We start from the raw sequence: 17,087 nt of genomic DNA, 5'->3' as shown, positions 1-17,087 counted from the left end.
ACACTGGATGGAACGATGATTCTTATTCCCTATAAACGTACTGCACGATAATATGTGTGGTTTGGGATGAACTGCAGGGATTTGAGGGCAGAGAAAGGCAGGGGAAGAGGGAATAAATGTGTGTGCGCACGTATGCCAGTCTCAGCATAGCAGCCGTACCCCTCCTAAATCCTGACTCACACACACTTTATCCAAATAAGCCGAGACTCTGATTTCGCAGCTGCATTAGTCATGATGTCAGACAGTCTGTGTCAGAGGAGGAAAAACACTCAGCTCAATGGCTCAGCTTCTGTCATTAACTCCCTCACACACGGACCTGGAAATGCTCTTCCTTCAGCTCTATCGCTCTACACTGTGGAGCTGCTGTTCTTTTATCACTTCCTGTCCATCACACGCCCTTCAGAAACATAGCACACTCTTCACTGCATTGCACAAGTTTACAGACTCTACGGTAACATGTAAAACTCACTGGCCACTCCCCTGACACCCCACCACCACCATCACCTTGACTGAGCGCACGGATCCATCTTAAGGGTCTGATTTAGTTTCTTAGATCAGAAACTAAATTTCATGAGTGAAATTTAAGTCTTCACCTACGTAGGAGTTCTCTTTAAAGGTGAAACCCCCATGATTGTAATTTAAAAATGATCCGGAAACAGCGTCATGTTAATTAAAAGTCCATGTAAAGATGAAGAGAAGGCTAGATCCCGCTGCATTTCCATCAGTCGATAGTTAAACAGCAATCAATGTGAGTAGAGGAAATAAAAAAATAAGCTGGAAGCACGGAGTCAAATGACGCAATGGGTAGGAAACCATTAACCAAAGTGAAAATTCACCATAACATGATCAAATACATTTAAACAAAAAGAATTAGACCAAGAAAGGGGAGGACTATGCCACAACCATATTGTGGATACGAGGTAAAGTCTCATTCACTATCTTGAGGTCAGCTCTGCTGTCTTAGAGGATCAAGAACACGTAGGAGGATGAGTACAAACATTCTTGAAGTGGATTTAGAAGTAGATAAATGACTAGCGGGAATTCATATCAAACATCATAGTTAATTAGTAATTTTTAGGTTTTTGAATTAGTTATTAATTAAGATCAAGCCAACTTTTAGTGCCATCTTAAGGGGTGTTCACACGGCACATATTTGCATCGATGCTGCACCGATGTATTTTGTTGCGATATATCTTACACCCGTGTATATTTTGTGGAGCGTTCACACGTCACAAACCTGCTTACTAGAGAGAAGCGTGTTAGCACCGGTGCAGCCCCACTTGCGTTCACACGGCAGTTTTTGCGACCGTGCTATACGATAGTAATAATGCGGAAATGAAATATGCGCATGCGTGAAAATGTACTTCCCTTTCTCGGTTGTCATGGCATCACCAAGCGCCGGGAAAACAACGTGGATGAAGACACCAGTGTTGCCAGCTACTGCTGACGTTTTCCAGCCCAAAATATGTTCAAATCCACCAAACTGCACTTAAAACCGCCCAATCTGGCAACACTGGAAGACACGCAGTTCTGTTGTTGTTGATATTCACCATTTTGGAAGCGCAAAATACCAGGATGCAAATTATGCAATGCCCGTATGTAATCAACTCTTCTCACGCGTAGCGAGTCTACCCCTGTAGCGTTCAGACGTCCCATTTTATATCGGTGCTGCCCCGCAAACTAGCATTTACTCCGGAGTAAATTTCTTAAACCACCTCCCGAGCAGGGTTAGATTTGCACCGGTTTGGGGGCGTCGTGGCTCAGGTGGATAAGGTGCCATACCATAAATCCGGGGACCTGGGTTCGATTCCGGCCCGAGGTCATTTCCCGATCCCTCCCCATCTCTCTCTCCTGCTCATTTCCTGTCTCTACACTGTCCTATCCAATAAAGGTGAAAAAAAGCCCCCCCAAAAAAATCTTTAAAAAAAAAAAAAGATTTGTACCGGTTTAAGCAGCTTTCAGGGGCTACACCGGTATAACTTTGTACCGTGTGAACGCTCTACTGGGGCAGCCCCGGTGCTACACCGGAGTAAACGTTGTCGTGTGAACACCCCTATATACAGTATATGGAGAGAGAGAGAGAGGGGAAGCCATGTCCTAATGCTCAGAGAAGCAGCTTTGAGACCAAAAGGTCACTGGTTTGATTCCCTGGACCAACAGGAATGGCTGAAGTACCTTTAAGCAAACCACCTAACCCCCAACTGATCCCCAGGCTGCTCTGGGTACGTTGTACGTTGCTCTGGATAAGAGCATCTGCTAAATGCCTGTAATATCAAAATTTGTATCTTTAGATCATTATTAGTATTTTTAAGGGATTAAGCCAATTTTAATTTATTGCCCAGCTATTAATTACCAGAGGAATAGGGATGATTCATTTGGTATGTTGTTAATTGTATAAATAAGACTTTTTAGGCCACATTTTGTGAAATAAAGTGATTATTTTATGATAAAAATAAAGAATTAGAATTTTATTATAAAATAAATCTAGGATGTGGCTGAAGATCGCAGTAATTATCCAGATAAAAATGCAAATTGTTCAGGATGAGTTTCGTCATCAATTTACCAATCATCCAATTACTGGTCCTTATTAAAAACTCATATAGTGATAAATTATTATCTGTAAAAACCTCACAAAAACTTGTAAATTTGTTTAACACACACACACACACACACACACACTAACTCAAATAAATCCCAGGATTTTTAAATGAGCACAGACTCAGTGTATGACAACTTTATTGAAATTCATTGATAAAAATCTAATTTACAATATATATAAACTCTTAAGAATTAAAAACACCATATTTACAAATTACCAAAGAAACAAAAAAAATTATAAAATAAAAAACAAAACTGGAAAAGAAAAAAAAACACTAATATCAGCAAGATTGGCATTAACAGTAAAATCCAATAAAAATTCATCTTCATTGTTTTTAAAGAAATGAGCAGACTGTTGAAGTGCTGCCGGTAAGAGTAAACAGCTTACAGTGTGCTTGGAATAGAATTATGATGAATATTTTGACGCTGCAGGTGGAATGATTCACAGTAATATATTGTCAGTTTTAAGAATGCAGGTTACAGTTTATTTTTATTTTCATTCTCATACTGTATTCTATGTGGTGTTTATTTGTTTACTCCTGTAAAACTTGATATAACCTAATATAAAACATTATTGCAGTATTTATTTATAAATTCATGTTTATATCATTAATTCTAATAAATATGTAAATAAATTATCAAAAGAAAAGAAACAACAACAGACGCTCCACGCGCATGCAGCTACTGAATCACTTCCTGGTTGAACGCGCTGCTGATGACGTCCTGGAGTTGCTTCCTCACGTCACTTCCGGCCTGAACTTTCCGGACCTGCTCAGAGCAGCATCGGCGCGCCTGTGTGCGGCAGCTTTACTGTAGAGCGTTATAAAGCTTTAATGAAGCCCGGAGGAGGTTTATAACGAGTTTATTTAACTAAAAGAGGAGAGAAAGACCGCGGGGAGAGTTTAATCCACACCGGACAGGGAGGAGCAACTCCACCGCGCGAGAGAGAGAGAGAGAGACACAGAGAGAGAGAGAGAAGGAGAGAGAGACACAGAGAGAGAGACACAGAGAGGGAGAGAGAGAGACACAGAGAGAGAGAGAAGGAGAGAGAGAGATACAGAGAGAGAGAGACACAGGAAGAAAGAGAGAGAGAAACGGAGGGAGAGAAAGAGAGACACAGAGAGATACAGGGAGAGAGATAGAGGGAGAGAAACAGAGAGAGAAACAGATAGAGAGAGAGAGATGGGGGCTGAGCTGTACTCGTCCCTGTGCGTGTTCCTCCTGTGTGCGCCTCCTGCGCTGCTCTTTAACCTGGATGTGGAGAAGCCGGCAGTGTTCTCAGGACCGGAGGGAAGTTACTTCGGCTTCTCTGTGGACTTCTTCAGCGCTGCTGACACTCTGTGAGTCCCATCTGTAACTCCATCAGGTTTCAAATGGCTTTAATTCACTAAACCGAGTCCTGTCAGCAGGAAACAGAGCTGTGGATCTGTCTGTTAGAGTTCCTCCATTAATATTAACATGAACTGTCTGATCATCCGGGTCTAATCAACTCTAACATAGTTATCTATCAACCTTCTTAAACATATAACTCTATAATACACTTTACAATAATCAGCCCAACAGTTTATGTCCTGCTATAAACACCATACCTGTCTGATCTAGGTGTGGGTAATCTGATCTAGGTCTCTGATCTAGGTGTGGATAATCTGATCTAGGTGTGGATAATCTGATCTAGGTGTCTGATCTAGGTGTAGATAATCTGATCTAGGTGTGGATAATCTGATCTAGGTGTGGATAATCTGATCTAGGTGTCTGATCTAGGTGTGGATAATCTGATCTAGGTGTGGATAATCTGATCTAGGTGTCTGATCTAGGTGTAGATAATCTGATCTAGGTGTGGATAATCTGATCTAGGTGTGGATAATCTGATCTAGGTGTGGATAATCTGATCTAGGTGTCTGATCTAGGTGTGGATAATCTGATCTAGGTGTCTGATCTAGGTGTAGATAATCTGATCTAGGTGTGGATAATCTGATCTAGGTGTCTGATCTAGGTGTGGATAATCTGATCTAGGTGTCTGATCTAGGTGTCTGATCTAGGTGTGGATAATCTGATCTAGGTGTGGATAATCTAATTTAGGTGCCTGATCTAGGTGTGGATAATCTGATCTAGGTGTTAATAATCTGATCTAGGTGTCTGATCTAGGTGTGGATAATCTGATCCAGGTGTCTGATCTAGGTGTCTGATCCGTGTGTCTGATCTAGGTGTGGATAATCTGATCTAGGTGTTAATAATCTGATCTAGTTGTCTGATCTAGGTGTGGATAATCTGATCTAGGTGTCTGATCTAGGTGTGGATAATCTGATCTAGGTGTCTGATCTAGGTGTGGATAATCTGATCTAGGTGTCTGATCTAGGTGTGCATAATCTGATATAGGTGTCTGATCTAGGTGTGGATAATCTGATCTTGGTGTCTGATCTAGGTGTGGATAATCTGATCTAGGTGTCTGATCTAGGTGTGCATAATCTGATATAGGTGTCTGATCTAGGTGTGGATAATCTGATCTAGGTGTCTGATCTAGGCGTGGATAATCTGATCTAGGTGTCTGATCTAGGCGTGGATAATCTGATCTAGGTGTCTGATCTAGGTGTGGATAATCTGATCTAGGTGTGCATAATCTGATATAGGTGTCTGATCTAGGTATGAATAATCTGATCTAGGTGTGGATAATCTGATCTAGGTGTCTGATCTAGGTGTGGATAATCTGATCTAGGTGTCTGATCTAGGTGTGGATAATCTGATCTAGGTGTCTGATCTAGATGTGGATAATCTGATCTAGGTGTCTGATCTAGGTGTGCATAATCTGATATAGGTGTCTGATCTAGGTGTGAATAATCTGATCTAGTTGTGTGCTGATAATTGGTATGATTATATAATCACAATATTCACCAGAACAATACTGTACTAAAACAAAACAACACTAATGATCAAATCTGTGGGTTTTATTTCTGATGTTTTATATCTGTATGAGAGAGAGTATTGTGCAAGAGTTTTTGAGACAGTACAAACAGCAGAAACTTTGTTATAGATTTTTAATTTATGATTTCTACTTCATGGTCAAGTCAAGTCCCTTCCCATGCCATGTGGTGCACAGGACGGCGCCGATCTCCGTTTCCATAGCCCTCGGCCTCTCGCCTATTACATAGCTAGGGTTACAGTGGGGGGCGGGTCCTCTGGTAACCGCGAGAGTTTGATTCCCCACTCGCATCTGTATTGCAGCGTGCCTTGCCAGACGGCAGTAGGTACCACTTTTATGATGGTCTGTTGTATGACCCGACTGTGAGTAGAACTCGCGATTGAGAGGTGGACATGCTAACCACTAGGCCAATTCGCGGTTCTACTTCATGGAGTCAGTCCAAAAGCATTTCAGATTCCAAACATTAGTTTTCCAGCACAGCGTTAAATGAGGCGTATCAGACATTCGCTGGCCGCACTGTGAAAATTCTCCATGCAGACGCTCATCTGAGTTTCCAAACCTGGCATTGCTTAACTCTTGAATATTTTCGATCATTAAAAATCTAATCTCTGCTTTCCGGAGAAATGTATCTGGTTAAGATCTGTTCAGTGCTTTGGGAGGAACGGCGGGTTGAAGTCGGTACAACAGAGTAAAAACTCTGCTCGCGGGACGTCGGGAAACTGCCGGTGCTTTTCTTTTTGAGTCACAGGAAAGTGGTCAGGCTCTCTCTCTCTCTCTCGCTCTCTCTCTCTCCTGATCAGTTTCCCACTGGATTACTCGTCAATATCAATCAGATCACTTTTATAGGGATGTTCTCTCGCTCTCACTGTAGGTGTCTGATCTAGGTGTGGATAATCTGATCCAGGTGTCTGATCTAGGTGTCTGATCCGTGTGTCTGATCTAGGTGTGGATAATCTGATCTAGGTGTTAATAATCTGATCTAGTTGTCTGATCTAGGTGTGGATAATCTGATCTAGGTGTCTGATCTAGGTGTGGATAATCTGATCTAGGTGTCTGATCTAGGTGTGGATAATCTGATCTTGGTGTCTGATCTAGGTGTGGATAATCTGATCTAGGTGTAGATAATCTGATCTTGGTGTCTGATCTAGGTGTAGATAATATGATCAAGGTGTAGATAATCTGATCTAGGTGTCTGATCTAGGTGTGGATAACCTGATCTTGATGTCTGATCTAGGTGTGGATAATCTGATCTAGGTGTAGATAATCTGATCTTGATGTCTGACCTAGGTGTGGATAATCTGATCTAGGTGTCTGATCTAGGTGTGGATAATCTGATCTTGATGTCTGATGTAGATGTAGATAATTTGATCTCAGTGTAGATAATCTGATCTAGGTGTCTGATCTAGGTGTGGATAATCTGATCTAGGTGTCTGATCTTGGTGTGAATAATCTGATCTTGGTGTCTGATCTAGGTGTAGATAATATGATCAAGGTGTAGATAATCTGATCTAGGTGTCTGATCTAGGTGTGGATAATCTGCTCTTGGTGTCTGATCTAGGTGTAGATAATATGATCAAGGTGTAGATAATCTGATCTAGGTGTAGATAATCTGATCTTGGTGTCTGATCTAGGTGTAGATAATCTGATCTTGGTGTCTGATGTAGATGTAGATAATTTGATCTAGGTGTAGATAATCTGATCTTGGTGTCTGATCTAGGTGTAGATAATCTGATCTAGGTGTCTGATCTAGGTGTGGATAATCTGATCTTGATGTCTGATGTAGATGTAGATAATCTGATCTAGGTGTGGATAATCTGATCTTGGTGTCTAATCTAGGTGTGGATAATCTGATCTAGGTGTGGATAATCTGATCTTGATGTCTGATCTAGGTGTGGATAATCTGATCTAGGTGTGGATAATCTGATCTAGGTGTAGATAATCTGATCTAGGTGTGGATAATCTGATCTTGATGTCTGATCTAGGTGTAGATAATCTGATCTAGTTATCTGTTCTAGGTGTGGATAATCAGATCTAGGTGTAGATAATCTGATCGAGGTGTCTGATCTAGGTGTGGATAATCTGATCTAGGTGTGGATAATCTGATCTTGATGTCTGATCTAGATGTCGATAATCTGATCTTGGTGTCTGATCTAGGTGTACAGGGCTCTACATTAACTTTTGAAACCACTTGTCCTGTCGGGCAAGTTGAAAGGAAATTTACTTGTCCGAAGAAATATTTGAGAAAACCCCCCACAAATAAACTATTTGTAACCCAACAATCTTTATTGCATTTGTTTCCGACTTCACAACATATGCATAATATCTATGAATTAAAAGTAATCAATACTTGATATACTGAGGCAAAAGTCCAAAAATGTAGTAAAACAGACTGATTGATACCATAATTCACCGATTATTCTGCTGAAGTTCAGAAGCAATATATTCCAATAGAGTAGAAATTATGAACATAAAATTTTAAGAACAAAATAACTATACTATGAGATCCAGAAACACTAACCGTTATATACACACAGATCAGCACGCTGCAGTTCAGCAACAAATATCACAAAAACTAACATTATCATAAAATTTATGACTTGATGAGATATCACTCGTTTGGACAAGAGAAACAAACAACAACAATGCTACAAATAAAAACAACTGATAACAACATTGACTGATTAATACTGTAAATCACTATTATACACTGAAATCTAGTTATCAAATGACAAGATAATATATCCTGTTATGAAAACCTCCACACCTCTACTGACTCACAGATGAATGGCTACAAATAAAGTTTCTATTCATCTTCATCTATCAGCCCTTGAGTTCTGCGTGTTCGGACCCCACCCTGAAGCCAACTTCAGGAGGGACATTTTCTAGTATTTTCTGGTATTTCATAGATAACGTTCCCCACTCCTCCCTCACTCCCCGTCAGTCCACACGCATGCAGGCGCACATTCCCCGCCACACACGCTCGGATATATAACGAACACCATCAACAACAATTCAAAGATTTGGAAATTACCACAAACTCAACGTAAATATACAGTTGAATAATGATCCAACAAATCCACGTGTATGGCACGATTAAAACCAATCATAAACGACCGTTTACTTTTCAGATCAAATACACAAAGCGGTATTGGCCGGTTTCACAAGTAGAATATTGCGCATGCGCACATCGCTCTTTCCCAATAGAAACATCCGGCGATTCATCAGAACAATATGTCGAGTGAGATGCTTCGGAAATCATGTGAATAAACTGATAAATTTGATATGTGACCCGAATATCGGCGTATTTTGGCACTTGTCTGATCGGACAATAACTGAGACGATGAACTTGTCCGACATAAAGAATCACTTGTCTCGGACAAGCGTTAATGTCGAGCCCTGGTGTAGATAATCTGATCTTGGTGTCTGATCTAGGTGTGGATAATCTGATCTTGGTGTAGACAATCTGATCTAGGTGTAGCTAATCTGATCTAGTTGTCTGATCTAGATGTAGATAATCTGATCTAGGTGTGGATAATCTGATCTTGATGTCTGATCTAGGTGTAGATAATCTGATCTAGGTGTGGATAATCTGATCTAGGTGTCTGATCTAGGTGTGGATAATCTGATCTAGGTGTCTGATCTAGGTGTAGATAATCTGATCTTGATGTCTGATCTAGATGTAGATAATCTGATCTAGGTGTGGGTAATCTGATATTGATGTCTGATCTAGGTGTGGATAATCTGATCTTGGTGTCTGATCTAGGTGTGGATAATCTGATCTTGGTGTCTGATCTAGGTGTGGATAATCTGATCTTGGTGTCTGATCTAGGTGTAGATAATCTGATCTTGGTGTCTGATCTAGGTGTAGATAATCTGATCTTGGTGTCTGATCTAGGTGTAGATAATCTGATCTTGGTGTCTGATCTAGGTGTAGATAATCTGATGTTGGTGTCTGATCTAGGTGTGGATAATCTGATTTAGGTGTGGATAATCTGATCTTGGTGTGGATAATCTGATCTTGGTGTGGATAATCTGATCTTGGTGTGGATAATCTGATTTAGGTGTGGATAATCTGATCTTGGTGTGGATAATCTGATCTTGGTGTGGATAATCTGATCTTGGTGTGGATAATCTGATTTAGGTGTGGATAATCTGATCTAGGTGTAGATAATCTGATCTTGGTGTGGATAATCTGATCTTGGTGTGGATAATCTGATCTTGGTGTGGATAATCTGATTTAGGTGTGGATAATCTGATCTAGGTGTAGATAATCTGATCTTGGTGTCTGATAAACTAACTCGGATGGCATGGACTGGTTATGAAGGATGATTTTTAATATTCGACTGTTTTCCAACAAATTGATGATGCATATTTATACTTTACTGTTTGAGGTTTTTTTGTAAGACTCACTTGAGTGTATAATAAAGTTTGGCCTTAATTGAAAATGTTAAAGATAACGTACTTATTAAAACTTATTAATGTGAAATGATAAAGGTTATTTTATTTTAGGGATCTAATCTCTTTTCCCAGCTTTTTTTTTTATTTCCACTATTTTTTAGTGGCCTTAAGTGTTAATAAATCCATTTATATAGTGTTTTTTATTTGCTTGTTTATTTTGTTAAAGCTTATGTAAGTAATATTATTCATAATTATTGCAGTATCACAGATTTACTGTTATGATATAAAGTAAATAAATGTGATGTTATGAATTAATTGTTTTAACTCTTCTGTAATAATAAACTAATTATGACTATATTATAAATAGTCAAAGTGGAGGTTATACAAATTAAAATGATCAGTGAAGTAAACTTTATTTCAACCCACATGTAAAGGAAATCAATTCTGGTATAATTTTCATTATTAATTAGTGGAGTTCCGTGTGATCACCTTTATAACATTATCTTAAAAACTTGTTTTAATTTGATGGACAAACTGTATCAATAATTATTATTGTATGTGAACACACTGTGTTCTGTCACTGTGTGAATGCCCTAAAGGCCTCACTGTCTCTGTGCTGGTTTCTCCCTCAGGCAGAACATCCTAGTGGGTGCTCCTAAAGCCAACACGTCTTCTCTTTCCTCGGTGCTGGAGCGAGGTGCCGTGTACAGTTGTCCATGGAATTCAGTTGATAAGTGTACGCAGATAGAGTTCGACAACACAGGTGAGCTCAGTACATTTACAGCAAAGTGCCCTAAAGGCAGCAGTATGGGGATTTCTGATATAATACAGAATGCACAAAAGACAGTGTTTGGTTTTCCTCTTTTGATGATTAAAATACCCAAAAAGGTGGTGTTGATATTTCCCTTTTGATGTAACTACGATACCCTAAAGCCGGTTTTTTTTTTGTCAGTGAAAATTCATAATGCGTTCAAGACAATATTTTCTCCCTACACAGTCGAAAGTGCTTTACAGGCCATGCTTGTTTCCCTATGATCTTTTTTTAAATGCCGTCAAGGCACAGTTGTGTCTTGTGATAACCTTGAAAGCCTCATAGGCAGCATTTGGCTCTCATAATAATTCACTGTTTCAAAAACAGTAGATTTGTGTAACGCCTTAAATTCAGAGTTGATTTTTTTTTTGTTGTTAGAAGTAGCAATGCCTTAAAAGCAGGATTATTTTTTGTAATTAACAATTCTGTTGGAATGATTGTAAATAATTGAAAATGCCCCAAAGGCGATAGCTTTTCCCCTTGATAATTCTGAATCTCTTAAAAGCAGCGCTGTTTTGTGTGATAATTCAAAATGCCTTAAAGGCAGTGATGATACTTTTTCCAAGCTCCAACGATATTTACAAATGCCCTGAAGGCTGCATTTGAGATTTGTCTTTAATTACACATTAGTGGATTTCTGTTATTGTCTATTATTCACTATGCCTTCAAGGCAGAGTTTTCATTTTGTAACACACAAATTGCAATAATTATGTATCAGAAGACATTATTGTGTTTTTCTGATGATGGTGATGATGGTTCAGAGTGCCTTTAAGCCAGAACTATTCATTCTAATTTATCAAAAGCAAGAACCAAATCTGCGTGGGATTATTTTAGTGGAATTCAGAAGGCTGTAAAGGCTCAGCGTGAGTTCTGTGTTTTGATTCATAACGCCCTAAAGGCAGCATTGTGGTTGTGCGCAGGTTGTAAAGGTGTGATGGGGATACAGATGAGCTTTGGGCCTGAGGTGTGTGTGTGTGTGTGTGTGCGCCTGCCTGTAGGGCAGATATTTCAGCAGAAGGATGGTTTGTCATGTCCGGACCTGTGAGGAATTTAGCACGAAGCACACTTTATGCTGACTCAGTGTGTTTTTTTTGAATACATGGCACTAGATGTTTTTTTTTTTTCATTAGGATTAAAGTATTGGCACCCTTGTGGCTTCTTGTCTCAGGTCTACAATCTCACCGTCAGTAGTCCAGAGTGTTAGACCACTGTTAGAGACACACAGTGATGCCACGCCCGTCTCACGCCTTCTAGCGCTTCACTAGGAGCTGGTTTACGTGCAGAGTCTCATAGCATGTTCACTTCAGGTGTGTGGGGCCGTGAAAAACCCGTTTCTGATGTGTAGAAAGGTTTCATGTCTTCAGGTCAGGCTTGTAATCACTAGTCAAGGACATTGTCCTAAATTGTGTCACATCCTGAAATCCCTTGGCGTCATCCACAGTGAGGAGCGTGAAGTTAAACCGTATTTAACTCTGTACACACTCTCGCGTAGCTCAGTGTGATGATCTTTAGCTTTATAGTATAGAGTGCTGCAGCTTCTTAGCAGGGTGTTGGGATAATCCTGGTTGATGGGGCGAGGCGTGAGGAGGGCGGGGCTATTCTTTTCATTAATATTCAGTTTTTCGATGCATTTTGGTGCTCTTAAGCACACAAACACAATCAAGGCGAACATCAAGCTCTGGACAGGACAGATCCTCTCAGCTCCGTGGCTCTCTGGGTTCTAACAGCTGACTGAGGAGAAAAATAAACCCACACGCAGGTGTAGGCTGTCAGTCATTACCCACTCATTCTCAGCAACTCCCTCACAGCTGGTGATTGATCACCTCCCCGCTGTGACATTCCCCCAACACGCGACCGGACCAGGGCGTGGTCCGAACAGAGGGTTAGGGTTAGCTGGCTTGCTTCAGCAGGTCCTTCCGGAGGTTAAGTTGGCACCTCCCATGTCCACGTCTTTGGTCCGGTGCAGGCTGCAGTTGCTGCTGTTTTATTAATTTGGGGACGCAGCTGTCCGTGACCCGAGTGAAACGCCAGACACCTGCTCAGTCACATATGTGACGCGAGTCCCGCCCACCTCAAGGACCTCAGAACAGTCCTCAGATGGTGAAAGTGTGATGTGTGTGATCCTGTGTGTGTGTGTCATCGGGGAAAGGGCGTCTCCTGCACAGTGGGGGTAACAGGGTGTGTCCTCGGTGAAAGGGCGTGTCCTGAGCAGATAAAATGTGCCATGAGGGAAAAGGAGCGTGTGCTTTCAAAAAGAAAAGCCTGAGATGTTTAAACCTAATTTTTTTTTTTAAAGTTGTATCCGAAGACAAAATTGTGTCTGTGTGTGTGTGTGTGTGTGTGTGTGTGTGTGTGTGTGTGGACATGTTTGCACATGCAGTCTGTTCTGACCCTGTAATCATACAGACACAGTATGGAGAGGCACAGAGTGAATCACAGAGTGTGATTCATGTTCAGGTTTAATCATTTTACACACACACACACACACACACACACACACACACACACACACACACTATATGTTATAAGGACACAAATAAAGTACAGAGAATCTATTTATACCTGCACTTCTGCTTTAACGCTGAATTACTGTTTATTTACATCACAGCACTGAATCCTGGACTCTGATTGGTCCGAAGGTGTTGATTAATTCTCTCTAACAGCAGCGCTGACAGTCCTGCAGGTTTATATTAATGCACTTGTTCTGATCTTATCGTTTCTATAGTAACAGCTCACTCTCTGTCTTGCCCTCTCTCTCTCTCTCTCTCTTTCTGCCCCCTCCCCCCTCCTCTCTCTCTCTCTGCCCCTCCCCTCTCTCTCCCCCTGCCCCCACCTCTCTCTCTCTCTCTCTCCCCCTGCCCCCACCTCTCTCTCTCTGCCCCTCCCCTCTCTCTCCCCCTGCCCCCACCTCTCTCTCTCTCTCTCTCCCCCTGCCCCCACCTCTCTCTCTCTCTCTCTGCCCCTCCCCTCTCTCTCCCCCTGCCCCCACCTCTCTCTCTCTCTCTCTCTCTCTCTCTCTCTCTCTCTCCCCCTGCCCCCACCTCTCTCTCTCTCTCTCTCTGCCCCTCCCCTCTCTCTCCCCCTGCCCCCACCTCTCTCTCTCTCCCCCCCTGCCCCCACCTCTCTCTCTCTCTCTCTCTCTCTCTCTGCCCCCTCCCCTCTCTCTCCCCCTGCCCCCACCTCTCTCTCTCTCTCTCTCTCTCTCTGCCCCCTCCCCTCTCTCTCCCCCTGCCCCCACCTCTCTCTCTCTCTCTCTCTCTCTCTCCCCCCGCCCCTCCCCTCTCGCTCCCCCTGCCCCTCCCCTCTCTCCCTGCCCCCTCCCCTCTCTCTCTCCCCACCCCCTCCCCTCTCTCTCTCTCCAACCCCCATCTCTCTCTCTCTGCCCCCTCCCCTCTCTCTCTCTACCCCCCCATCTCTCAGATAACCGGATAGAGAATGGGCAGCAGATGGAGTTTAAGTCGAGTCAGTGGTTCGGAGCGACAGTGCGCTCAGACGGAGAACACATCCTGGTAAATCCTGCACTTCAGTTCAAAACATGAAAACTTTATTAGTCTGACTGTATCAGGTATTATAGTGTGTGTGTGTGTGTGTGTGTGTGTGTGTGTGTGTGTGTGTGTGAAGGCGTGTGCACCTCTGTACCAGTGGAGTACCTACGGCTTTAAGGAACGTGAACCTGTTGGGACATGTTATCTGAAGAAAGGCTCCACAGTGGTGGAATATTCTCCCTGTCGCTCCGGTACAACGCACACACACACACACACACACACACACACACACACACACACACACACGCACACACTCAAATCACAGTGTTCCCCACTTCCTGTATTCCTGAACTTGTGCTCCACTCAGCGCTGTGTAGTGCACTGAGAAAGGGAGCACGGACCTCTTCTGTCTGTGCACAGGGTTCAGGTCTCTGCTCCCTCAGTAAATAAGTGCACTACGGTCACCTCCTCTACCCTTCTGTGCTCAGCTCATACAGAGCACTCACTGCGTGGAGTGGATTAATATCTGTAACCCCTGTGTAGGGCATGAAACAGCACTTCCTCATTGACTCAGTTTTTCTGTCTGACTGACTTCCTGTGTGTGTGTGTGTGTGTGTGTGTGTGTGTGTGTGAGACAGATTCAGCCACACCTGAAGGACAGGGCTTTTGCCAGGCAGGTTTCAGCGCTGACATCGTGAAGGTAAAGTTTAAAGCACTTCCTCAATAACAGATTTTAATCTCAGAAATAAATGTTACACTTTTAAACTCCTTCAGATCAAAGAGTTTAAACACACTGATGGAGTGTTTACACTTTAAAGTTAAATTCCTGCAGCTGATGAGGTCATAACGAGACTTACAGCATCCGACCAATCGGCAGCTTCGCTTTCACCTGACAGAGACGAGGGAAAATAACGGTGAAGAGAGAGACAATAAAGAAAATAAATGTACAGAAAAAGGAAAAGTGGGAAGAGAGAAAAGTCATGAAAAGAAGAAAAATAATGAAATGATAAAGAAAAGAGAAAATGAGAAGGGTAAAAAAAAGAAGAAATAATTATAAATAAAAACAGATCCAGAAATAGAAACAAAAATAAAGAAAAGGATGGAAAACAGGAAAAGAAAAAGAAAATTAAAACAGCAAGAGAGCTGAAAATATAAATGCATCAAGAGGAAAAAGTAGAAAGGAGGGAAAAGTGGAAGAGAATGAAAAGGATGAAAAAAATGAATGAAAGAAAGTTAATGAGTCAAGAAAAGGTGAAAAATGAAAGGAGAGAATAAAATCAAGAAGAAAACGAATAGAAAAAAAATGATTTACAGTGGTGCTTGAAAGTTTGTGAACCCTTTAGAATTTCCTATATTTCTGCATAAATATGACCTAAAACATCATCAGATTTTCACACAAGTCCTAAAAGTAGATAAAGAGAACCCAGTTAAACAAATGAGACAAAAGTATTATACTTGGTCATTTATTTATTGAGGAAAATGATCCAATATTACATATCTGTGAGTGGCAAAAGTATGTGACCCTTTGCTTTCAGTATCTGGTGTGACCCCCTTGTGCAGCAATAACTGCAACTAAACGTTTGCGGTAACTGTTGATCAGTCCTGCACACTGGCTTGGAGGAATTTTAGCCCGTTCCTCCGTACAGAACAGCTTCAACTCTGGGATGTTGGTGGGGTTCCTCACATGAACTGCTCGCTTCAGGTCCTTCCACAACATTTCCATTGGATTAAGGTCAGGACTTTGACTTGGCCATTCCAAAACATTAACTTTATTCTTCTTTAACCATTCTTTGGTAGAACGACTTGTGTGCTTAGGGTCGTTGTCTTGCTGCATGACCCACCTTCTCTTGAGATTCCGTTCATGGACAGATGTCCTGACATTTTCCTTTAGAATTCGCTGGTATAATTCAGAATTCATTGTTCCATCAATGATGGCAAGCCGTCCTGGCCCAGATGCAGCAAAACAGGCCCAAACCATGATACTACATGGCTCGAAATTCGCGGTGGTCCGGTCGCCCGAGGCAACTTAATTTGTCATTTGGCGGGTAATTCCTGTCACTAGGCAGCCCGGCTGGCTAGTTGAAAATAAAAAATATATATGAAGCGAAGATTCGGACACACCGTCAACTAAAGCCGCCACATATTAAGCGCGTGCCATGTGTGTGTTAATCGATGTGTTTATCGGCAGGACGGAAAATACCGAAGAATTCCGAATCATATCGTGTACGAGTCAGGCTGTCGTTTTTTTCACTACTGCGCATGCATATAATGCATCTCGTTGAATATCGTTGTAATCATGTTATCAAATTCAATAGATGTGGCCACATTATCGCCCATTTAAACACGTGTTTTTGTTGTTGTTTACATCTACATCTGCCAAAGCTATGTTGCGATGTGGAATTTTCTGAAAGGTGTACAGAAACCGCCAGAGACGGGGACAAAGCGACCTCGGTCTGAAGAGGAGAAAAAGGCCGCCGATAAAGCGTACGAGAAGGAGAAACGACAAAGGACTTATAAGCAAACGTGGGTGCGGGGTAGGCCTTGGCTGCGATATGATTTTTATGGAATAATTAATTTTTTTCAAGTTGATTTCTAGTCAATATGAAGCTCCGAATGCTTTCTGTCTCATAAATGGTTAAATACAGAAAGCATGTTGGACGTATTTTGGGTGCTGTAGTCATGCAGACATCCCAAGTCTCCCGGGAAGGCATCAGGGAGCCTCCTGCATATTGATAGCGGCTCCCTGATGCCCGCAAATTGGAGAATATCTCCCGGAATCTAGAGCAAGCGAGCAAGAGCGTGCACGCAAAACATTACTGTCTGCATCGCGCATATGACTGCGAGCGAGAGAGACTGCGTGTGTGCCCGTTCATGTAGC

At 41.9% G+C, this 17,087-nt stretch overlaps 1 protein-coding gene across 1 annotated transcript in view; it reads left to right on the top strand.

Moving 5' to 3' along the window:
• Positions 1-3,346: 3,346 nt before the first annotated feature.
• The window catches only part of itgav (integrin, alpha V), a 59,946-nt gene continuing 46,205 nt past the window's right edge, over positions 3,347-17,087 (top strand). The window contains exons 1-5 of the mRNA XM_060930444.1: positions 3,347-3,938; positions 10,546-10,676; positions 14,145-14,233; positions 14,346-14,460; positions 14,848-14,909. Of these exons, the coding sequence (XP_060786427.1) occupies positions 3,781-3,938; positions 10,546-10,676; positions 14,145-14,233; positions 14,346-14,460; positions 14,848-14,909 (555 nt within the window). The 5' untranslated portion in view covers positions 3,347-3,780. The remainder of the gene's footprint in view (positions 3,939-10,545; positions 10,677-14,144; positions 14,234-14,345; positions 14,461-14,847; positions 14,910-17,087) is intronic.

This window comes from Neoarius graeffei, chromosome 9, assembly GCF_027579695.1.
Source record: "Neoarius graeffei isolate fNeoGra1 chromosome 9, fNeoGra1.pri, whole genome shotgun sequence".
Classification (NCBI taxonomy): domain Eukaryota; kingdom Metazoa; phylum Chordata; class Actinopteri; order Siluriformes; family Ariidae; genus Neoarius; species Neoarius graeffei.
The sequence above is the reverse complement of the archived record's forward strand: the minus strand, read 5'-3'. Positions and strand labels throughout refer to the sequence as shown.